At 38.5% G+C, this 24,914-nt stretch overlaps 1 protein-coding gene across 5 annotated transcripts in view; it reads left to right on the top strand.

The window, feature by feature from the left end:
- Positions 1-20: 20 nt before the first annotated feature.
- Positions 21-24,914, top strand: part of LOC307166844 (alpha-2-macroglobulin-like) — a 38,458-nt gene continuing 13,564 nt past the window's right edge. For 2 of the 5 annotated variants that reach the window (XM_079885549.1, XM_079885547.1), the window contains exons 1-6: positions 23-149; positions 14,084-14,264; positions 14,374-14,530; positions 15,398-15,450; positions 15,572-15,592; positions 15,787-15,952. In XM_079885549.1, coding sequence (XP_079741675.1) covers positions 64-149; positions 14,084-14,264; positions 14,374-14,530; positions 15,398-15,450; positions 15,572-15,592; positions 15,787-15,952 — 664 coding nt within the window. In that variant the 5' untranslated portion in view covers positions 23-63. Of the gene's footprint in view, positions 150-278; positions 460-537; positions 695-936; positions 990-1,252; positions 1,274-2,846; positions 3,013-3,109; positions 3,195-3,296; positions 3,412-3,493; positions 3,618-4,048; positions 4,159-4,244; positions 4,416-4,501; positions 4,736-4,842; positions 5,053-6,034; positions 6,185-6,305; positions 6,432-6,598; positions 6,693-7,349; positions 7,459-7,555; positions 7,782-7,851; positions 7,979-8,055; positions 8,178-8,269; positions 8,322-8,441; positions 8,526-8,613; positions 8,791-8,899; positions 8,976-9,183; positions 9,341-9,440; positions 9,516-9,594; positions 9,758-9,856; positions 10,051-10,133; positions 10,347-10,457; positions 10,580-10,668; positions 10,751-10,947; positions 11,032-11,132; positions 11,239-11,339; positions 12,276-13,556; positions 13,678-14,083; positions 14,265-14,373; positions 14,531-15,397; positions 15,451-15,571; positions 15,593-15,786; positions 15,953-24,914 lie in introns of those variants that run through there. The other 3 variants (XM_079885550.1, XM_079885548.1, XM_079885551.1) reach the window with 2 other exon arrangements.

Genomic DNA, 24,914 nt, shown 5'->3' with positions numbered 1-24,914 from the left:
GCCCTTTAAAATAAAGACACAGTCAAAGTTGTGTTCATAGTGTGTTCTGCATCAGCCTTCATCATGGCTTTCAATGAGCATTGTGATTGGAAAGGGCTTCTTTTAGTTTCTTTCCTCTTCCTCTCTGTTCATGGACAAACCTCAGGGCCGTAAGTAACTTTGAATGGTAACTGTTTATCGATCATTGTGAATATAGTGAATGGATTGAGCCACAAATTTACTGTTTGTTGTTCTTGAATAAGACACAAAAGTTGCAGAGCTTTGATATTTCTCGACAGATCTTTCATGGTGACGTTTCCTGCAGAGATCGGGTCTGGATCTGAGGCCAAACTGTGTGCAAGTCTTCTCAAGCCCAATGAAAGCCTTGTCCTGAACATTCATCTGGTTCATGGTAACCAGAGCACTTTACTGCTGCAGGAGGAAGCTGAGGAAGAGTTTCATCGCTGCTTTAACTTTCAGGTTTGTCATCAAGAAATGTGTATTCACACATAATTGAACATTCATAGGTTTGATATACTGTAACTTGTCTCCCAACAGACACCTCAGGTAAAAGCAGAATCAGTGCAGACAATGAAGGTAGAACTTCAGGGGAAGAACTTCAAAATGACAGAAGAGAGAAAAGTCTTGTTCAAACGTTACTACCCTTCGACTTTTATCCAGACTGATAAACCCATCTATATTCCAGGACAGACAGGTGAGTTGTGTATGTTTGAGATTTAAAGGTCTGTGAATAAATACTAAGGTTTTATTTGTTTCACACTGTTAGTGACATAGTGGTTGTATGAGATGTGATTAATGCAAGAACAATAGCAATGTCCAGGACACAACAGACAAACAGTTCGGCATTTCTCAGAGCCTCTTATATTGCTCTGTAGCTCAGAAATGACAAGTGAAAAGTTTGTAATCACATGTTTTCACATATTTCTCATTTCACAGTGAATTTCAGAGTTGTCACACTGGATAAAAGTTTTGTACCCATTGATCAAAAGGTTTGTATCCTTTAAGCAAAAGCAACAGTCTTTTGTGTGTGTGTAATTCTCTTATGTTTAGCTCCAAGCCCAATTAAACACACTTGAAACAGGTAATCAAGGTCTTACTAGGACTACTAGAAACTTCCAGGCAGGTGTGTTGAAGCAAGTTGGAGCTAAACTCTGCCCGGCTTTAACAATAAATATATGATTTGCACAATAGATTGTTAAAAAAATTATATTGCATTGTGTTACATTATTAATATTTGTTCTCTCGTTTTTAGTACAGTGCAGTCATGCTGGAGGTAAGCACAACCCGTCTTTTGCACAGCCATATACATATACAACATTTGCATTTCAAATTTATGTTGTATTTGCAGTTATTTATTATTCATGTGATTACTAATTGCTTGAAGTCGGCTTGAAATGGAAGTCTTTCTACTTTCTACCAAAAAAAAAGTGTAGGGCGGGACTTGATTTTGTCCATGGGGAATTGATTGGATGGTTGTGGTTTGCTACTGCTGTGATCTCATGTGAGTGACAGGTTGTCCCGCCAGTAAACACGTCATCAGAGAAGAGATGAGATGTTTAGGAAGAGCCCAAAAGCAGACAGATGCTCAATCAAATATTATTTAAACTCAAAGAACAAAACTGGGTCGAGCCACCTGGCTCCAGGCCAACTTGAAAATGGGCAGATTTGAAGAATGGTCAGACAGGCGTATGTCGAGCCAGAAAATCAGTTAGTCAACAATGGGATGAGCAGTTCTAGAGAGGTGTGGTGTGGTAAAAAAAAACATGCATCCACGGCACTAACTGGGCAGAGGAGACTAACGACTAACGAACTAAACTAGACTAACAAACTAGACCGACAGACTTGACAGGACTGAGAAATGGGCACATGTGAAATGCGTGGAAAGAATGAAAACAAAGACTACAGCGAAGAGAAAGAGATCAAACCAGAGTCCTGACAGTTGCAGTTGGAAGTCGAAGTAATTTTGATTAAATATTACAAGGGCACATAAAAAAAAAAAAAAAATAATGTGCATGAATAAATCATTTATAATAAATATTACAATATTCCATAAAAAAAAAAAAACTTTATTTTACAGTGTCCTTGTTAAATGCGTTACATGTAGTAACTATCAGTTATGCACAATTACATGCAACTAACCCAAAACCAAACAATCATCCTAACCCTTACCCTAGAGTAAGTGCATGTAGTTAATTATTATTACTCAGTACTTAAATGTATAATTACACTGTAACACGGACACCTTAAAGGGGTCATCTGATGCAAAATTCACTTTTATATGGTGTTTGCATATAAATATGTCTTTGCAGTGTGTGGACGCAACCACCATACAATGGAAAAAATCCATTGACTCCTTTTTTTTTTTAATACTCAAAAAGTCTAAACACTCTCAATGATCAGGCCTTTTGGATTTTCTAAGCACTATGATGTCATAATGCTCATGCTTCGCCCACGACCACTGACGGACTGTCCCGTATTAGCATATTTCCCCCTCAGCCATTCGACACCCCCCACAGAAGAGAGGGGTGGGGTGAGCAGTTGCTCATTATCATTTAAAGAGACATGCACCGAAACAGGTCACTGTGAACAAAGCTGTTTTTGAGGAGGTAAAAAGGGTGTTGTTTTACACAACCATTGAGGAATTTGAACCAAAGTTTATTACAAACTTTACATGAACACCCTAAAGAATCATACCTACTTGTGGAAAATGGGCCTTCTGATGAAACTGTCACCAGAAATGTCAATTTCTATTTCATGGTGACTTTAAATAATGGTCAGGAACTCAGGATGTATGTAGATGACTATAACTAAACTATCTGCACTGTGTGTTCTTTGTGATCAAACAGGACAGTCAAGATAACAGGATTGGTCAGTGGACAAATATTTCCTCAACAAGGTGGATATTGCAGCGCTCTCATGAGTTGAACCCAGAGGCTCGTGAAGGCATGTACAAACTGAAGGCTTATATTGGTGAACGGGTGATCACACATAATTTTGAGGTGAAGAAGTATGGTAAGTTACAATATCACAGAACGTTTTTTGAGAGCTATTACAGCATTAAACCTCATTCGAAATCTTTTTGAATTGATTCCCTGTACTTGATTTCCAGTTTTACCTAAGTTTGAAGTTACCATGAAAGCTCCAAAAGAAATAAGTTTTGGTGATAGCAACATGAATCTAGAGCTTTGCGGGAAGTAAGTGAATGTTTATCTTATTTTATCTTGTTTTACTGTATTAGTGTTTTATTATAATATAGCACGATTTCAAAAGTATAACCCAAAGCATGTACTTTATAGATACACATTTGGGCAACCAGTGGCTGGTGAAGCATGGGTGGAAGTATGCCGGGAACATTTGAAGTATATTTCTCGACCCGACTTGATTTCACCATGTTTGGTTGAAACCACTGAGGTATGAGACTATGTTACAGCATGTTTATAAACACATTTTCATCCGATACTGTTTTTAATGGTTGTGTTTGTGTTTCTTCCAGCAAATAAATGTGATGGGCTGTGCCTCCTTTACCTTGGATACATCAGTCTTTTTTAACTCTGCAAATGAGAGATTTCTGAAAGAATATCTTACTGTAAAATGGAAAGTAACAGAAGAAGGAACAGGTGACAGATCTAAGAACATGAACACTTGGAACAAACAACCACTTGCTAATCCTTTGAAATATTGGTAACACTTCACAAAATGAGTGCACTAATATGCATTAATACATGCTTAACTAATGTACAGATAACCAAAATTAATATATGAAGAACTTAAGCATTTATTAATTATTGCCGCATCATCAAAAAAAGAGTCAAGTCAAATATGAATTGCTATGAATTAAATGCCTCCTAATGGATTAATTCCCTATCAACTTCTAGTATTAGACTCTTTATTAGTTGCTGATGCAGCAATCATTAATGAATGGCTTAGTTCTTCACGAGTCACACTTTAACTCAGGATTATCTATGTATTAGTTAAGCATGGATAAATGCATATTAGTGCACTCGTATTGTAAAGTGTGACCATATTATTCATTTGTTTGTTTTCCCAGAAAACACAATGGAGCGGTCTGAAATGATAACTCTGACATATGAAACTGGTAAAGCTACATTTACTGAGCTGCCCGAAATTTATAAACATGGGTCAATTATTGAAGGAAAGGTATGTCTAAATTCTGGCTGTTAATTGTTATTAAATTTAAAAAAATTAGTCTGATTTTTCTTTTCTTTCCTTTCTTCCTTGAACAGATCAAACTTGCAAACTTAAAAGGAGCACCTCTTCAAAACACACGAGTTTATCTTTTGGAGGGTAAAAGGTGGACTTCAAAACTGCTCCTAAATCTCACTACAGACAGTGATGGACTAGCCAGTTTCTCTCTTAACACATCTAATCTTTCTAAAAGTGAAATTAACTTGATGGTATGATAATCAGTGCTCATCCATCCAATGTTTGGTCATTTTATGTCTTTGTTAAATAAAATAACTGCACATTCTTTGTTAAACAGGCTAGTGCATATCCAGAGTTTCAGTTTCAACGCTTTCAACTGCCTTACTTCTCTACTGAAGAAAAAACAGTTCAGCTCTTCCAGCCTGCCACTCCATACACCCCAACACTAAGTGAACTGATTATAGAGAATACTGAGCAACCATTAAAGTGTGACTCTGAGTTTACAGCCACCATCAAGTATTATTTTATTGGAGAGACTGTTGAAGACTTCAAAACGGACATTGTCTATATGGTGAGAACATGTGCAGTATTTATATTATTACAGAGATGTTTTTGTTTAACAGTTTTTTTTGGCTGCACTAGTCAGTTTGTTATTAGAGTGTCATCTGTCTGTTTCAGGTCTTGTCCAGAGGAGTGATCGTTCATCATGGATATGAGAAGATTGAAGTGAAGTCTTCTAATGGAGCAAGTGGCACAATGTCGTTCAAACTGTCTGTTGGTTCAGATCTGGCTCCTGTACTGCAGATTCTGGCATACTGTGTTCTGCCCAGTGAAAATGTTGTTGCGAGTAGCAAAAATTTCGACATTGAAAAGTGTTTCAAAAACAAGGTATGTATAAAAACGTCTCCGGTTACTAAACATAACTTTGGTTCCCTGAGATGAGGGAAAGAGATATTGCGTCAGAAGCTGACGAAGAAATACTAAAGCCTGATTGAATAACGCCGTTGTTCTTACAACGGCCAATGGTGTTCATGCACGCAAAATAGGGTTATGTTTTTTTTTCTGAATCTTAGAGATTTGTGAGGCTCAGCCACAACTGTCTGTCCAACACGACCAGGCATCCCATCGCACTTCAGAGTTCTCTAAAGATCTCAGGTTCAGGGCCTCGTCCAAGTGCTTCAGCATCTTGGCCTGGAAGACTTGAAGGACAGCCATAGAGTACAAGGCTGAGAAGCTGCTGCCGCAGTTTAGGCTTTGCCAGTGATTTTTACAGTTGTGTAGAAGGGCTTGTTGAGCAACAACTTATCCAGCCGGCTTCATTTTTTGGCTCAGCGGGATCAGAACTCAGCTCCTCCAATGCCCAGGTCATAATCCGTAGAAAATACAACACTTAGGGCTATGAGACTAGTCCTCTGTGTCCAACACCGATATTGACATAGTATCATCATGCTCCTCGCTCGGTTCCCTACAGAGCGGCTTCTGAGGAAGAAGATGCAACTGTCATGGCTGTCCAGGAGCTCAAATGGTCCTGAACAGGCGGCACAGGGCTTGGTAGCTTTTTCCATCGAAGATATCGAAATGCTAAGGGCATCAAAGTAGAATTGTCGTTCACTGCAGGTGATAAATCATGGTGAGAGGCTTCTTGTAGATGTTCTTGTGAAGGAGAAAGATTCTGAGGTAATTTCGCTCAGTGCCGCTTTATTAAGAACAATGGCGTTATTCAATCAGGCTTCAGCATTTCTCTCTGAAAGGTGTTTCCCTCAATAGTGTCAGCTTCTGATGCAATGTGGAGTGAACCAAAATCATTTACATGACCACAGTCCATTCTAGTTCAGTACTAAAATGACACGTCCTTCTGTTGTTGTCACAGGTGTCTCTGCAGTTTTCTCCTGCTAAAGCGGTTCCTGGTGAGATAAACACTCTCCAGCTCTCAGCTCAGCCTGGTTCACTGTGTGGCCTCAGTGCTGTAGATCAGAGCGTCCTGATCCTGAAGCCAGGAGAACGTCTGGATGTTGACAAGGTGTAGATGAATAGCTTATCAAATGAAAAACAACAACAACTTTTGTCTAGAGAAAAACATAAAATGTTAAAAAGAAATCTGTAGATTGTTTTTAATCTGAATATAAATGTTACCTTCATAGGTCTTTAACCTGCTGCCAGTACAGTCAGTATCAAGTTATCCTTATAATGCTGTGGATACACCAGAGTGCCTAGAAGTTAGACCTCGCCGAGCTGTGTTACGAGACCATGTTTATGACAGCTTGAAGGTAACAAACTGCTTATTAAATGGTTAGTGAAGTTATTTATAGAGGATGAAGTAGTACATAATGAAAATAATTACAATTAACTACAATAAATATGGATTTAAATGTTGTATTTTAAACATTCAAGCCTCATATTACATTTAATGTAGTTTATAATTGCTGTCTGACAGAATGTGGGATTGAAGATGGCAACGAATTTGCTTGTGAGACAACCCATTTGTCTGAAATACCGTGGAATTACTTATCACAGAGACTATCAATTAAGTATGTTCTTTTAAAATTTGTAATATGATGCTTTTTTTGTTACATACAATTGCAGGAAGGCTGGAATACACTACACAACTTTTCAATTCTGAAAAGATTTTAAAACATTAAGCATCATGCACTTGCCGACTATCTAAATGGTTAGAGAGAACTAACGGATTCACTGACTCACTAAACGGATCACACAAAACCAGACTTTCATGTTGTTCCAAACACAACAAACTCATACAAACATGCATCTCGTTTCTAGGAGACGCATGACAATTGACAGTATGTTTTAAAATCATCTCAAAATATCAACATGTTTGATATCCTACAACTAGATGTAATTATAGTCTGAAGCTATTATTATATATTCCCCGATTTTCTGTGAAATCTGTCAACTCTAATCTGCAAACTGCCACTGCCAAATTTTGGCAACCTGTGTAGTGTATTCTAGCCTTTAAAGGAACATGAAATCATGTGACTGGAAATCCACCTGGTTCTGTTGTTGTTAAATAGCAGTGTTTGAGTGTTAATAGTTGACATCTAAAATTGATTCATATGCATAAACAAACAAAAGCGTTTTGGATAAGTAAATGCATAAATATACTGATGGGTGAATTCACTAAAAATCATTACGCCTGTTGAAAGCACTGTTTATTTGAACACATTCAGATACAGTGGATTACATGCTTATGCATTCAAGAAGAAAGCTTTCATCTCCTGTGGAAACGGTTCGTACCTTTTTCCCAGAAACATGGATCTGGAAACTCAGTGAAGTTGGGTATGTAAATGGATACCCAGCAAAGAGTTTGTAAGATGAAACTGAACATTACTAAGACACTTTCCACTACATTTTACTGTACTGTGTTGCACGACAGGGACTCTGGATCAGCTCAGGTTCCTGTCACGGTTCCTGACACCATCACCACTTGGGAGACGGAGGTCTTCTGTCTGTCCTCTGAAGGTCTGGGTCTCGCTCCTCCTGCTCAGCTGACAGTTTTCCAGCCCTTCTTCCTGGAGCTCTCTCTGCCTTACTCCATCATCCGTGGGGAGATCTTTGAGCTGAAGGCCACTGTCTTCAGCTATCTGTCCAAGTGCATCATGGTGAGATTTCAGACTCAGTCTAATCAAATCATATCAAATATGCCTCTAATCATGTGTGGTTGATTGACAGGTTAAAGTGACTCCAGCTCCGTCCTCAGACTACACTCTCAAAGCCTCCTCTGATGATCAGTATTCATCCTGTCTATGTGCTAATGGAAGAAAAACCTTTAAATGGATCCTCACTCCTTCTGTTCTTGGTGAGTTTTCCAGTCTGAATCATTGTTTCTCAGTGTTTGTGTCTGTTGTATCTTCACATACATGTCTTGTGTTGTAGGAGTCGTGAATATTACAGTCAGTGCAGAAGCAGAGGCGTCCCAGACTGTGTGTGACAATGAGATTGTGAGCGTCCCAGAGAGAGGACGTATTGACACGGTCACACGAAGTCTGCTTGTACAGGTCAGCGCACGTCAAATGTCTCTTAGATGTCATTTACCCTTTATCATAATGCTGCTTATGTCAAAATGATGTGTTGATGTGTTGATGTGCAGGCGGAAGGAACTGAAAAGACAGAGACTCAAAGCTGGTTATTGTGTCCAAAGGGTTTGTCCACATAATTATTTTCTTATAGATTTAAAATGTATACATATTTTAATGTTATTTAATATTAAACCATAGTGTTACTCTGCTGATCACTGCTATGTGTTTCTGTCTGGTTTGTAGGTGACAGTCTCTCAGAGGAAGTGGCTCTGACTCTCCCTAAAGATGTGATAGAGGGATCAGCCAGATCCTCTGTTTCAGTCATTGGTAACATTTACAAATACAAGCATATATGAGGAGATTGGGTTTTGAACTTATAAAATGTAGTGAGTTTTATTTTCTGTATGGGTTATAGGAGACATATTGGGTCGTGCACTGAGGAATCTTCACGGATTATTACGGATGCCGTACGGCTGTGGAGAGCAAAACATGGCAGTTCTTTCTCCCAATATTTACATTCTGCAGTATCTGGAGAACACAGAGCAGCTCACCTCAGCCATCCGAGAGAGAGCCACAGGCTTCCTGAAGAGCGGTGAGAGACATAAATCATGTCAAGGAAATACTGAGACTGTTTGGTTGTTAGAATTCAGACACATTTGATCAACCCAAATTAACTGTTTAATCACTTTCAAACTCAACAGGATACCAGAGACAACTGAACTACAGACATAACAATGGAGCATACAGCACATTTGGTCATGGAAAAGGGAATACTTGGTAAAAACTTTTTTATCAAAGAAATTATTAAATGTTACCAATAAACCCAGCCAGACTGTACAAAATATTAGATCTTATATCTATAAGAGATTATTTAGTTCGTCTGTCTTCTGCATTCTTTTATGTTTTAATTCAGTCAATTTTGGTTAACAGTGGAGTAAAATTACTGCTACAACTAAAGACATTGTGTAAATTACCACACCACCAGGTTGACTGCCTTTGTCCTGAGGTCTTTTGGCAAAGCACAAAAATACATATATATTGATCCTGGTAAAATTCAGGATGCAAAGAATTGGTTAACAAGTAGACGGGATTCAGAGGGCTGTTTTATCCAACAGGGAAGCTTGTTCAACAACAGAATGAAGGTATTTTGTTTGTTTCTTAACATTTGCTGTGACAAGTAGACACCAGGTCTGAAAATAAATAAAAATTTTGTCCTTATTTTTTTTTTCTCATTTATTCCAGGGTGGAGTGAATGATAATGTGACCATGACTGCCTACATTACTGCATCATTGCTTGAACTGGAAACTCCAGTCACCGTAAGTTCATCTTCAGGAAACACAGTATAAACTCATAGAAAAATGACACTCACAGTGTCTGTTTCTGTTTTTGTCACAGGATCCTGTCGTCACTAAAGGATTGTCATGCTTGAGGTCCGTCATTCAGGATGTCAAAAACATTTACACCACTGCTCTGCTCACCTACACTTTCAGTCTGGCTAAAGACACGGACACTCAACAGCAGCTTTTCAAGAAACTGTTGGATGTTGCTATTTCAGACGGTAAGAGGTTTGTTTCTGATGATTTCTGTTGTCTTTTATGACTGTACTATTGTTTTTTGTCATGCTCATTGAGTTACGCGTGTGTCTTTTGTCCTCAAGGGTCTCATCTCCACTGGTCTCAGTCTGCATCTGCTGAGGACTCTGATTCTCTGGCAGTGGAGATCAGCTCATATGTGCTGCTAGCTGTTCTCTCTGCAGATTCAGTCACTACAGCTGATCTGGGCTATGCTAACAGGATTGTCAGCTGGCTTGTGAAGCAGCAGAATGCCTATGGAGGATTCTCCTCCACACAGGTTACTCAAACTACTCCAATCAAACACATTATTAGCGGTGTGAATGAGTAAAAGTGATATTACTGAACACATTTATTTCCCAGGACACAGTGGTGGCTCTTCAGGCTCTGTCTTTATACGCCACCAAAGTGTTCAGCTCTGACGGCTCCAGCACAGTGACTGTACAGTCAGCAGGAGACACTCACCACTTCGATGTCAATCAGGACAACAAGTTACTGTACCAGGAGAAGCAGCTGCAGACCGTCCCAGCCAAATACAGCATTGAAGTGAAGGGCTCAACCTGTGTGTCTGTGCAGGTCTGTAGTGCGTTCAGCTTCATTTACTCACTCTCTTTCTCTCTTGGCATTGTGGTTATTCTGCTGTGAAATGGTTTATAAATTTATTTTTGTTTGTGTTGACTCTCTCAGATAGCTCAGTTCTACAACATTCCCACTCCTACTGAAGCTAAAACATTGAGCATTGACGCTAAGATTGAGGGAGATTGCATGAAAACCTTTGGACAGTCCCTATTGTTAAATTTCACTGTGAAGTAAGAACAGTAACTTTATGCTATAAGACATGATTTTGGTTATGGCTTTAGTTCATCAACTCTGATGGATCATATTTTTTTTTTTTCAGATACGATGGTCTACATGAAAGGACTAACATGGTCATTGTGGATATTAAACTCTTATCTGGATTCACAGCTGATACATCAATGGTGCGTTTGACTATGTGAAGCGATTCATTATTAGATTTACTGTACTATCTCTGTGAATCTACTGTAAGATGTTGCAGCTATGGCCAATAATGTCTTCCTCTTTTCTTGTTGAACAGCATGATAGCTTACAGAATATAGCTCAGTTGGGCATGTACAAATCATACTTTTTTTCCTTTTTAAAATAACTTTTTCCACAGCTTGAAACTCAAAGCACTTCAAGCGCATCACTTGTGGAACGGGTCGATTCTAAAGATGATCATGTCATCGTATATTTGAAAGAGGTGGGAGAACAGCAACATTCATATGATAAGTTACAGTGATTCCTTCACATTTGATCTAAAATCTTCAATAATTTCCATGATTTATGTTTATCCTCCTGCAGGTTCCAAAAAATATTCCTGTCAATCACCATTTACAATTAAAACAGATTGTTCCAGTGAAGAATCTCAAGCCAGCTGTGATTAAAGTGTATGATTATTACCAAACAAGTAAGATTTTTATGTGCCATTTTTCTTTGTTTTTATTATGATTCAAAAGTAAAGTATCAGTTGGCATTAAGCTAATTTCTCATTATCAACATTTCCCTCAGGTGATCTGTCAGAGACTGAGTATTCATCCCACTGTGAATGAAGTGTCATGCCTCAGTTCTGCAGCTCGGATAAAAATATTTGAATGCTGACTGAATGTTTTTATTCAGTGTTTATTCCTTTTTCTGGGCAAATTAGTTTCCTGATTAGCCTTTGTTTTATTAAACCCAAACAACCTGAAAACACTTTGGTGAGATTATTGTATTTTTGTTATTGAGTTGCTTACATACTATGGAAATATTTCAGTGTCAGATTAGATATTTTTCCTTGAGACAGTCTAGGTGCATCCCAATTTACATAATTATGCACTATTCTAAGACATTTTATAGTTTAAATAGAATGAGTAGTTCACACTGAAAATTCCAACAAGAAATAGTGCACTTTAAAAGGATGATGCACTTTAATTACCAAAAAATTAAATAAATGTTGTATACTTCAGGCACTCAACTGTCACAGCTTTCCTTTCGTAGCCAAAGTGGAGAGGCTATTATACTCCAACACTAGATGGTTGAGTACAGTATTGCATAGTATAATAGTGTATAGTATACGTCATTTGGAACACAGCTACTGCACAATAATACATTTTCAATACATTCTAATGCTAAAGAGATTATGCAATTACAGGAATAGGGTTAAGATCCATGACAACCAGGGTCCTCTGGAAGTCAGTGAAGGTACTGCAGAAATCAGTTTTAAGGGATATATAAAACAGAAATGTTCTTTTAAAACATTTTTTTTACATCTATGATTACTTGAAAGAACATGAATGATGTGTTAAGCATTATATAATTCAGTAATGTTAGTTAATTCTCATTTATGCTCCATTTATGAATTTGCACTGATGAAAATATCCCTATTATCTGACATACATACAGATACCATTGAATTAGCAGTCCTGAAATATAATGCTTGTCTCTGTGACAGCACTAGGCTGTATAAACTGCAAGAAAAAAAAAAAAACTGTAGGCCAATCAGACATTACCAAGTTTATTAGAAAATCAAGCTTTTTTTATATTAGGGGTCCCAGGGTTGCTTGAGAGTGTGGTGAGGTCCATGTGTCTGAAAATCCCTGATGTACAGTATTCTTTAATGCCAAAATACATCCAAAACAGGTTAAAAACCAGAAGATAGATCCAAAATACTAATCTAAAATTCACAGTGGAGATAAACAGAACAAGGTTCAAAATAATCACTAAACCAATACAGAACTGATTGCTCAGAATTGCAGGGACACTGCTGGACCTCACAGAGATGAGAGCAATGAGTGTGGAAGCCAGACTAATTTTCAGGAGAATAAAGGTTATGACATGACAAAAAAAGTGCTATAATAATGAACATTTACTTGAGCAATATTTACATTTAATCATTTAGCAGACTATAGTTTATCAATAGCAACTTATAACTGAGGAGAACAATAGAAGCAATCAGACTAGCAATAGGGCAACAATATGCAAGTGTTAGCCTAGTCCCAGTTAGTCTATCACACGTAGCATCCAAATGAAACCTATGACACTGAACATCTGTTAAGAACATGAAATAATTATAGCATATAATCTCAGGTAGCAGGAAGTGTCTTGCATATTTAATATTACACAACAGATTTTAGGTGACTTTCAGTAGCCATAAGTTTAGTCATATTGTGAAGGCAGAGAATTTACAAATGCAAAAGGAGCTTACAGTATCTCTCCCTCTCAGTTTGAGTGGGTGGGTGCATGTATTTGCACTGGATGTTAATTATCAGTTGTCTTGGCCCACTGTTTGTCTACACAGAGTTAAAGGTCAGTAGCTCTACATTTCTCTGTAGATGAGGATAAGATAGGAGTTTGCTTTCAGATGATCGCATGTACACTTATATACTTTAAGATCTGAGTTGAGTTCTTGCATGTTATTGAGAACTGAACTTCTCAACTTCCCTTTTGACTGCAGATAAAATTACTATTTAGAATATTAAGATTTACAGTTCAACACTGAATTATGCACTCAGGAACATTCATAATGAATTGAATATTTATTCGAATCTGTGCAAGAGTCTTGAACTGCTAGTATTTATCATTTATCAAACTCATCAAAAATAAATTTTTGGGCAAAACCACAAATTGCATTTTAGCAAAGGTTGTTGAACTGCGTTGCCTACATGGTTGAATCATTAATCAGATGATCAATATAAATGTTTTGAAGGACCTCCTTTAACACCAGAGTCCCTTTAAAAGAGACGGTCCAGTTCATCTCATGACCTGTATGATCGCTCGTCATCATGACTCTGAATATGAGCTGCTGTTGGAAAGGGCTCCTTCTGCTCTCTTTCTTCCTGATCTGTGTCAATGGACAAACATCCGGGCCGTAAGTTTTTAACAATTTCTGCTGAGGAAGGCAGTGTTTTGCTTTCTAAGTTTGATAAATTATTATACCATTAGTTATTGTGTAAGGTAAGTCTTGATGATTTCTCCTGTATTGATTTAACGGATCTGTGTTGCACAGTATGGTTTGCTGTTTAAAAGACAACTTGAGGCATGTGTAAGATCATTCATAATTAATGACAGTGTATTTTTAAGGGCAATACTGTTCTGAAAAAAAAAAAAAAACATTAAATTAATTCACCAGACTTCATTACACAGTTTGCCCTTGTATTCTCACTTCTCATATAAATGATCAATAACAAACAATCTGTATTGATTTTCAGTCCCATTTTATTTCTTATTGTATCTAACTACTCAAGCAATATTGTATGATCCTTTTCTCTGGACAGATCTTTCATGGTGACGTTTCCTGCAGTGATCGGGTCTGGATCTGAGGCCAAACTGTGTGCAAGTCTTCTCAAGCCCAATGAAAGCCTTGTCATGACCGTTCATCTGGTTCATGGTAACCAGAGCACTTTACTGCTGCAGGAGAAAGCTGAGGAAGAGTTTCACCGCTGCTTTAACTTCAAGGTCTGCCATCAAAACATACACATGATGATTATTATCAAATCTATTTCACCATAATGCATCTATTTTTTGTGATGGCAGGTTGTAAATACAGTATATTATTTCTCATCAGGCTCCTCTGGTCGAAGCAGAATCAGTGCAGAAAATGAAGGTCGAACTACAGGGAGAAACTTTCAAGATGACTGAAGAGAGAAAAGTCATGTTCAAGCCTTACCATCCTCTGACCTTTATCCAGACTGATAAACCTATCTATATTCCAGGACAGACAGGTGAGCTTTGAATGTCTCAAAGGCTCAGTAAATAATGCTGGTGTCACTGACATCTAAACCCTGATCACAGCTTATGTAACACATATACATTAAGTAAAGCTCGCTATGATCATACAATGAGCTGATGATCAAAAATTACAAATGTTGCACAAACCGACTGATGGTAAAAGAGCATTAAGTAAACAGTTCAATGGATTTACAAACTTGTAAACAGAAAAGAGGAGCATAAGAAAATATAAGGAAAGAAGATAAGAATGAGTAGCTTTGAAATCTAACAGCTTTGGAAACACAAGAATGGTCATCTAGTGTGTGTTTGAACAATCCCCTCAGATTCAAACATATATTCAGCCTAAATACTGTAATTACAAATAACTGATAACGTAAATCACTTTTATCAGTGTATGACTTTATTTTAGATACTATAGGGGTGTTCTTGATGAGCCACTGCAGAGTTTAGCTTTAACCTTAAATGTCAGGATCAGGATCCAGCTAATAAAGTCCAGAAAGGTTTATCTGAAATCTACAGGTCTGTGTGTTGAAGCTGGGTTGGGACTAAACTCTGTGGCCCTTCAGGAGTTTGACACTCCTGCTATAGATCTTTACATGTGATAATAGCTGTCTGGTATGAGCCTACTTGATTCTAACTGGTCAGCTGGTGCAAACTGGTCAGAAATTCTTGTAAAATTATGTCTAAAACAGGCTACTGTGATAGTTTAATTTGGCTTAAAAGACACGTTCAAACCACAGCAGAATGCAGTTGTCAGCCCTGCATTTGAGTGAAATACTGACTGTAAGCTTTGTCCCTTGCATAAGAGCTGAAGACATCAAAAATGTCGTTTTTTGTAAATGCACATTTCTATTTTACAGTGCACTTCAGAGTTGTTACCATGGATACAAACCTTGCCCCCCTTGATCAGCAGGTCTGATGTGTTTATCTTGCATCTTTATTGCACTTGTTTTCTCTTGCATTGTTGAATACACGTTTAATAAATAAACACATTTTTGGCTTTTAATCTTTTACTACTATTTGCTCTTTTACAGTATAGCACAGTGGTTCTTGAGGTAAGAACACAAAACCTTCTGTGCAGTCATAACTTACACAAGTTTTAAATCTTATTAACACTACAGAAATTCTGTTAGGCTATTTTTGCAATTATTGTATTTTCAGTAGGCTAATTATACATTTCTCCATTGATAGTCAGGATATGTGTAGCTGACTGTAACTAAATATCTGCACTGTCTCTGGTATTAAACAGGACAGTCAAGGTAACCGGATTGGTCAATGGACAAATGTTTCTTCATCAAGATGGATTTTGCAGCGTTCTTATGAATTAAACCCAGAGGCCCGTCAAGGCATGTACAAACTGAAGGCTTTTATTGGTGACAGGATGATCTCACATGATTTTGAGGTGAAAAAATATGGTAAGTCATTAAAACAAATGATTTGCAATGTTGCATGGGAAGAATTTCAATAATATGTAGTAGCTTTTAGAAGGGAATGTCACGGGTTACTTGACTGTAACCCTGTTCCCTGAAAAAGCGGTAACGAGATGATGCGCTGAGCGCTATGGGAAAACATCTTTGTTTGACCGGTTGTGAAAATTTTGCTTAAATAACCTCTGATGACATCATTGGAATGCGCAAATCAGAGGCTATAAATAAACGTATGACAGGTGCACTTTCAGGTCACTGTCTGAAGAATGTCCTGAACACGCCCCCCAGTGTAGCAATGCAGCACAGCATCTCGTTCCTGCTTTGGGAACAGGGTTACAGTCAAGTAACCCGAGACGTTCCCTTTTAAAAGCTACTCTCAATGCTGCGCTGAGCGCTGGGAACGAGAATGCCAACTGCGCTGCACTGGAAGTGTCTGGAACCCTCAAGGTTGTGTAGTGTGTGCGCACAAACACGAGAATGGCCTCAGACATGAGTTTGGGATGTTGACTCAAGGACGTGTGAGCCTGGAGTAACATGAACATCCAAACTATAGAATATAATAAATGTGTGCGGAGAGGACCAGCCTGCCACATCACATACTTGCTGCAAGGCACCTCTTGCTAAAGCCCTGGAGGATGCAATCCCCCTGGTAGAATGAGCCCTAACGCCCAGAGGCGAAGCTTGACCGCTTGCCTCATAGGCTAGTGTGATGACATCTCTCACCCAATGAGACATAGGGCGTTTCTCAATACCAAGTATGCAAACTTCTGTCTTGCGTCCTTGGTAGTTCAGACTTGTCAAGTTCGACTCAGGAGAACCAATTATCGAAGACGCAAGTCTGGTAATTCTGCAAATGGAACAGCGCCGTTCTTGATAGCATCACTCAGCTCGCTCTGGCTACTCCGGTTATCTCAGGATGTTAAGTAGTTAAACTTGGATTTTGTTCTATGGTGGTTCTAATGTCTCTAGCCTTCCTCTTGGTGTGTCGATCAGAACACAGGAATGGATCAGGGCAGTTTGATTCAATCAAAGGGGTTTATTGAACGCTGAGAATTCATTGGTCTGTGTGTCCATGTGTGCGGTTCTACAATAAAACATAGATAAAAAAGTTTGTAGACAAACTTTAAGTTGGCATGAAAAAGCCTAGCCAGAAAGTTTGAAGTAGTTTTAAAAGTTTGAAGTTTGAAGGTTTTTAGTTTATAAATATTAGACAGAATGGAATCTTAAATGAGTCTCGATGGATTAGAAATAGTACATAGAAGGGCAGCTAATGGAGTCTAATGGGCCTCTCCAACTTTTACAAATTTTAATTTTGTTTGGAGTTAAAATGAAAGAAAGAAAGCTTCGTTAGAAAGAAAGTTTTAAAAGCTTGAAGTTTAAAGTAGTTTGTAGAAAGATAGATAGATAGATATATCCACTGTCAAAAGTTGTGAATGGTACCAAAATGCCAAACCGTACCGTACCACTTTTTGGTTACCCTTTTGTTGGGGAACCTAGCACAGTGGTACGGTACTAAAGGGTGGAGCTAGACTCACTGCAGAACGTTGATTGGTTGACAGAGTTTCGTCACTTGCGCGTGCTACTAAGGGAATGACAACATAAGAAGCGCCATTTTTTTAATATACAGTTGAAATATAATACTACTGTTATTGTGTCAGGAAATGTAGTTTTAAGAGTTTTTCAGGCGAGAATGTAGTTGTTTAAAGCTCAAATTTGTGGTTTATTTATAAAGATTTATGAAAATTTGATACAGGTTGTGAGATCCGGGCGATCACCGGGCGCTCTGCGCTCATGTACCCCGCCTGGAACAGCCTTTCCTCGGCTAGTCGTTCTGACGTTTGCCGCTGACTCTGACATCTGAGATATAATTCGTCTTGTGTATATCTAACGGATGATATTTGGTCTCGTGAATCTCTAATTTGTTCCTTGGCCAATCGTTTTGTGAAGTTTCATAACTTTATATCTTTAAGCTATTTAACTTTACCGTTGTAAGGTTAGACTAGAGCGCTGACTTTGTATGTTTGACTGAAATGTTTGCTTTATTTCTTATTGTATAGCTTCTTGTACCTTTTACTTTTGAAACTGAAATTTAACAAAAAGTCATTTTTGTCATTAACATTTTGTCATTTGTAATGTTGTTTAGTACAAATGCACATATTGCCTACCCTGGTAATCCAGAGTTCTCGTGAGAGCACAAGTTGAATTTGCTCAGCGAGTTACTCTGGTGTCGAGTAATGCTGCTCATTAAATATGCCCTTGTATCTGAGCTGCACCAATCACATCGGGTTATCTGATATAGGTGGGCCAGAGGTGAGATGACGACAGCGCTGTGACGTCGAAGTCATTAGTAAACATTGCAAGATGGCTATGGATGAACACCATTTGTTTGAAATGGCTATGGCTGCTACAATGAAAGATTTAGACTTTTTCTCTAAAAGAGGAACAGAAGACAGCGCCTGAATCGTTCCTTTGCAAGAAGGGCATTTTGACTGTTTTGCCGACCGGATACGGTAAGAGTATAATCTACCAGTTAGCTCCGCTGGTAGCTAAGCGGTAACTTGTTGTGATTGGTCGTAGAGTTATCCAATTGCGTGCAGTGAGATTTTCAAATGCATGCTTGGTGCCGCCCCTCGAGCTAGCCGATTTTCATTAGTCGACGCCAGACCATTAATCTTTTAGATTTAGGTCTGGATTTCCAGACTACATATTGCCTGGACTATATTAAAATGTTTAATATTTTTATATTATATTTAAACGAAAAGAGGCAGGGTTGTGTTTTATACTTCGTTTTGTTATAAATAGGCGTACGTTACATGCAGTGAATATAATCAATACGTGTTGCCTGAACCACATTTGTGTGTCTATAATGTTTAAGATTTCTTTAAATGAAAACGAAAAGAGGCAGAGTGGTGTTTTATAACATATTTCGTTTAATTGTTGCCTAAAATATACATACAGAGATAACCGGAGTAGCAAAGCGAGCTGAGTGACACTTTCAAGAACGCGCTGTTCCATTTGCAGAATTACCGGACTCGCGTCCTCATGAGTCATTCTCCTGAGTCGGACTTGGCAAATCCGAACTTTGCGTACTTGTTATTGAGAAACGCCTAATGTCGGCGCTTGGCTTCTTGTGACAAACATGTCGAGAAGCAAGAACAAGATCTGCTGTATGTCATCCATCGCTGTATGTCATCCATTGTTGTTTATGTCGCTTTCTTCTTCGCATGAAAATGACGTTGATCGCTTCTTTCCGGCATAGGCTACACCACGCCTATCAAGCAAGGGTACTGTTGGCAGTGGAAACGCAAGCCGATTCATTGTTTACCGACCCAAACCGTACCGTACCGTACTGTACCGTACCGCTCAGTGGAAACGAGCTATTAGAGCGCTCTGTTCAAGTTCATGTCTTGTTTTGAGTTTTCATACCACACCATGTTTCAAAATTCATTTTTCCCTGGCCCAGTATATTGACTATGCACTATTGTTAAGTGGCTCATCGTTCACGGTGGGTTTTGCGGATAAGGAACCCCGCAACCCAACATTACTGTCTAAGCCTGAGCCACTTCACGTCATGCCTGCCAAGCCTGAGCCACTTCACTTCACGTCATGCCTGCCAAGCCTGCCAAGCCTGAGCCACTTCACGTCATGCCTGCCAAGCCTGAGCCACTTCACGTCATGCCTGCCAAGCCTGAGCCACTTCACGTCATGCCTGCCAAGCCTGAGTCTCTTCACGTCATGTCTGCCATGTCTGAGTCTCTTCATGTTGTAAAGCCCGTGAAATTGGTCCAATGGAGGTTTTCCAATAACACAGGGAAGGTCTCACGTGCTCTGTCCTCACTCATGCGAAGTATTGGTTGGTTAAATGCAATATATATTAATCACATATTTACTCGTTTATTTCATCTGACTCCATAAATGAAAAGGTTTTAATGATATCTGTGGATCATTAATCATGAGTGAATGTTTGACTATTCCGTTTAACTCTTCAATGGAAATAATATCAAAGTCAGTTAGAATAATCAAATGTAACAATTTATTATGTCAGGTAAATGTATCATGCCAATTTCATAATCAATTCAAAGATAATCGATACAAAACATCAAATTCTCCGGAATAAAGAAAAGATGCAAACCCAACTTTAAGAAATACATGAGGCTGAGAGATCTCGGTCTCTCAGCCTCACGGGCCATCTGAAGTACAGAAAAAGGCCCCGAACTCTCTGCTGCATCTCATTAAATAGTCAGACCTCTTTCACATGGAAACATGTGCTAACAAAAGAAATTTGCATGCAGTGGTCACACCTTCATGGGGGTGGGTGACCATTTGCTTGAGAGACCACCTTCCTTTGTAAGTCAGTTATCCATAAACTCTTAAAACCTAATTACCTTTTATTTTATCTATCTGGAAATGAGATATCTGTACCACTCACTTTGAGACATTTCAAATGACACCAAAAACATAACAGTCAATGATAAGAATTCACATTAAACCATATTCTTGTGTGAGTTCTTAGTAGTTTGCGGAAGTGAGGTCGTATGGGGGAGGTCAAATGGTAATTAGACCTTTGTCTCAGACCAGGGCCTCAACCAGTATTTTCAGTCTTACAGATTCCCTCCTTGATCCCGTGGGTCACATTCTGATGAACACTTACGGGGTCACAGTAAGACGTTTGTTATAATCCTTGAAGATGTAGCACAAAAATTGTCTTTGCAATGTTGGCATCTGTAGAATCTCAGTGGGCTGTGTTCACCTGCAGAACACCTGTTCTCACCAGGTGTATAGCTTGAGTCCAGCAGGTGGATGGATGCATTCAGGTTCTCTTCCTGTAATCCTGTGACGTGAGCAAAGTTCATAGTCAATCTGGACCTCTTGTGACTTGATCAGTTGACGTGTCATTCCTTCATGGAGAAACTTCCGCTTCCCTGGCACCTTCTCCACGATGATGATCTGACCCTCCTTGACCCACCCTGTCACCTCCAGCGGTACGGTGGTCTGGGCAGACCTCAGTGGATGAAGGGGTTCTCCTTTGACACCTGAAAAGCATCTTAAATGTCCGCTTCACGATTGAGCACATATATGAACTTACAGTCGTAAGGAAATGCATAGGAACGCATAATGCAATAAAGCAAAATCATGTCATGTTCAATGTAAAATACCATGTTCATGTCAGCAAATGTGAGTGGTGCATTTGGTCTCATTAATTACCTGATTTTTAATTACCATGCCAATAATACTCCTATAGAGGGTCAAGGAAGGACAAAGGAAGATCTTACAAGCTCTTACCCTGTTCTTAGAAACATTTAAATAAATGACATTCTAACAAAACAACCAGTGCTAGGTTAAAACAACATTTCATGAAGAGTGTCAGCGAAATTTTCGTGTAACCAAACATAGAGATTCAATTGAATTGATGTCCAAAAACATTGTTGTGAGTAAAATGGACAATATACAAATAAGCAGAAATCAAAATAAGTTTCAGAAATTAAAATCAAAATAAGTTTCAGAAATTAAAATCAAAATAAGTTTCAGAAATTAAAATCAAAATAAGTTTCAGAAATGTTTTTCTGAATTACTCAAAGGAAAAATATGCAGAAATCAAAATAGGTTTCAGAAATGCAGCAAGAGGTCGGTGTAAACCAATCAATGGTTTTGTGTGTTTGTGTGTGAGTATTTTTTAGAATGTCAGAGTGTGTTTTTGTCTGTGAGAGTGTTTTTGTGTGCGTGTGTGTGTGTTGGTGTGTGTGTGTGTCTGTGAGAGAGTGTGTTTGAGAGTGTGTGTATTGATCTGGCTAAGTCACAGTTGATGACAGAGTTGAATTGTAAATTTTTGTACTTGATTGAATTGGTCTCACTTCAGATTTATCCATTTTAATTTTGTTTCTGTTATTAGTAGGTATGTTGAGAAATCAGGGGCCCTCTGATTTTTCAACTCCCACCAACAACCATGGAGTTTTTAAATTTAATGGCAGGTCTGCCTTAGAATTTGTCTTGATTTGTGACTGTAGCCATTCAGTTGTCCATGTGTGTTGCATTAGTTGGCAGTTTGTTGTGAATAGCGTATGCTATTCTCTGTGTCTCTGTTAGACCATGATCATGAGATCACCTCCACCTTGTGTGTTTGAAGCTATCTGGATCTGTTAGTGTGAAGATGACACATCTTCGTCTGATGTGCAGGGTATAGTGATGGAAGTGTGTGTTCAGTGTTCACTTCTAGGAGATGGGTGTACTCTAATCTATAACAATTGTGTTGCAAATTTAGTTCCAGTTCTATACTGGGAGGCCATATTTATGCAGTAATGTGATAGTGTGACGTGTGAAAAGGCCTTTTGTAATGTCTTTTCACCCATCTCCCGAGTCTCAATTCCGCTGTCCTGAATTTGCTCCAGGTGGGCTCCACCATTTTGCAGAAGTAGCCTAAGCCTGAGACAGAAAACAGAGGAGAGCGAACCACAGATAATTCCAATATTTCAAAAACATTAAATTCAGACGAATTTTAATTCCAGATGTCACATGAAACCGAGTTTCATTGACCAAGTCTGAATTGTTGCTGTTGTTTCAGTGTGTTGTGACACCTGCTTTTTCAGTTCAGCCTTCAGTCTGCTGCATGTGCAATGCTCATTGCTTTCTCTCATTACAGCCAGATCTGTTATGGTGTCGTTCACACATTTTAGTTAGTGCAGATATTTTTTGACCTGCAAAAAACTGTGGTACCCTCCTTGTAAATTTACTTCTCTGATTAGATTACATTTTAGTTGTTGCACAATTTGGTTTGCTATTACCTGTGCCACAATTCTAGCCGTGTTTTCTAACGGTGAAAAATAAAGGCATACCCCGCCCCTTTTTGGCACTGGGTAGCACACAAATGAAATTCTGTTTCAGAAATTCAGTTTTAATGACGAAAGTCACACTTCTCCAATTATTGTCCTGCTCGGCGAGTGTAATATAATGTTTATTATAATTCAAGTTATAATATAATTATATTCTTTAACAATACAAGTCAAATTATATTGTTTTCAGTCTCTGAAGAGTCTCTAGAACAACTTAACGCCTGGTCAAATCTCTGCTTGTTCTCATGTCAATACATTTGAATATTAAAAGGCTTTTTGGCTCAGGGCTGATAAGATGTACATTCGCTGTTTTTCTTTTTTCCTTTGCTAGGTTTCAAATACCCTTTCTTCTCATTTAGTCTTTTTAAATGGCCATTTTAACGTTTGATTCTTCTATTTACTCTTACTTTATATTTTCCGTTTATAGATCAGGGAAACTATATCGCTTTGCAGTCCTTCTCCTAAGGATGCACGACACAATCTCTCCAGTCTGATTCTCAAAACAGAGGTAATTGGCTAAACATCTGAGATTTGCCGTATTCACACGTACAAAATAACAGACACTTAAATAGCCCCCTTGAATGCCACCTCAGGAACTTAATCAAATTGTTTCACTTTAGTAGAGGTCATGACCACCATAAAAGACGTTAGTCGATCAACTTACTTTTCTTAAAATGGCTTTGGTTTAGTCAAGCCCGTGGTATAACCACGTACACGTATCTAAAGGAACATTTAAATGAGAACAGAGGTTATGGAACGCACCCGAATCCAGGTTGATCAAATAGCATTCGCTAATTCTGGACGGAAATAACTCGCCCCCCCTCATTCAAGTACACTTGAATCTGATATCAGTATTAGTTGTCACTAATGTCTAGCGCAGGCTTGTGGAAATATACGAATCTGGTAATCTATTTGGAAAAAATAATTGCAGAGATATCCAGAATGAGTTCAAACGTGACAATATTTTGTTCTCTGAAGCCTTAAATATGAAAAGGTTTTTGTTTCAGGATTAATGAGATGCATTCGCTGTTTCTGATTTTCAAATTCATTGTGAATCACATTATAGCCACCAAATTCAGCACAGACACACGTTTAATTCAGTTCACAGGATACATGGCCTAGAATACAACATCTACAACCTTTACCTAAGTGTTCCAAATACCCCCAAAGCAAAACAATAGAATACAACATCTATATCACCTTTGCTTAAGTATTTCAAATACACTTACAGTAAAGCAATCCTGTGTTAAAGAATAAACTTTAAATTAGCCTATGTGCATCTTGTAGCACAAACAACCAAATTGTGTTCTATGTGCACGATGTGTAGTGCACGATGTGTTAAGCACAATTTCAAATTTTGAAAATGCAGACAGGTTCAATGAATTTAGATGTTAAACTATTACGCTATTTGCTATTGGGCTGCTACCCAACTAGCAAATGACGCTAATAGCTGAGGGCCTTGAGTGACCAAAGTTGTCAGGTCAGTAAGAGTTTTAGATGCATTTGAGCTTTGGTTACTTGCTGAGTGCTGGTTCGTGTCATTAGATTGTGATTGTCTGCGTTTTATGAAATAGGGTGGAGGTCTGCCTCTGCCCAGTGACCAACACTTTTCCTCTGTATGGCCTGTTTTGTGACAGGAATTACAGAATCTGTTCAGTTTGCCACAGTGTGGCTTTCTGAATTCTCCTGTAGATGGAGGATTTTCATGACATTCTAACACAGCTACCTCACCATGCATTTGTTTCCGTGACTCAATTCTTGTTGCCCAGCTAACAATACCTTCGAATGTATTTTTTGCTGGAGAAACACCACACATGAGTGATTGCTGTACACGCGGCCCTGCATTTGTAAGCAGGAATTCAAGGAGAACTACATTGTTGTGGTTAACACCTTCAATTCCAGAATACTCCTCAAAAAGTTCAAACATATTTTCTGCATATGTCTCAAACGATTCTTCAGTACTCTGTTTCCGATTGAAAATCAATTCCCATCCAACAGGACTACAACCACGCAGCTCGCGAAGGCATTGTTTTAGTCTATTCAAGATTTCACTCTCAGGCTCATTTTGATGCATTGACTGCACAATGGTGCCCGTCATCAAAACCTGTGGTATCTTATAGTTC

The sequence above is a fragment of the Squalius cephalus genome, assembly GCF_949319135.1.
Source record: "Squalius cephalus genome assembly, chromosome: 11".
Classification (NCBI taxonomy): domain Eukaryota; kingdom Metazoa; phylum Chordata; class Actinopteri; order Cypriniformes; family Leuciscidae; genus Squalius; species Squalius cephalus.
The sequence above is the reverse complement of the archived record's forward strand: the minus strand, read 5'-3'. Positions and strand labels throughout refer to the sequence as shown.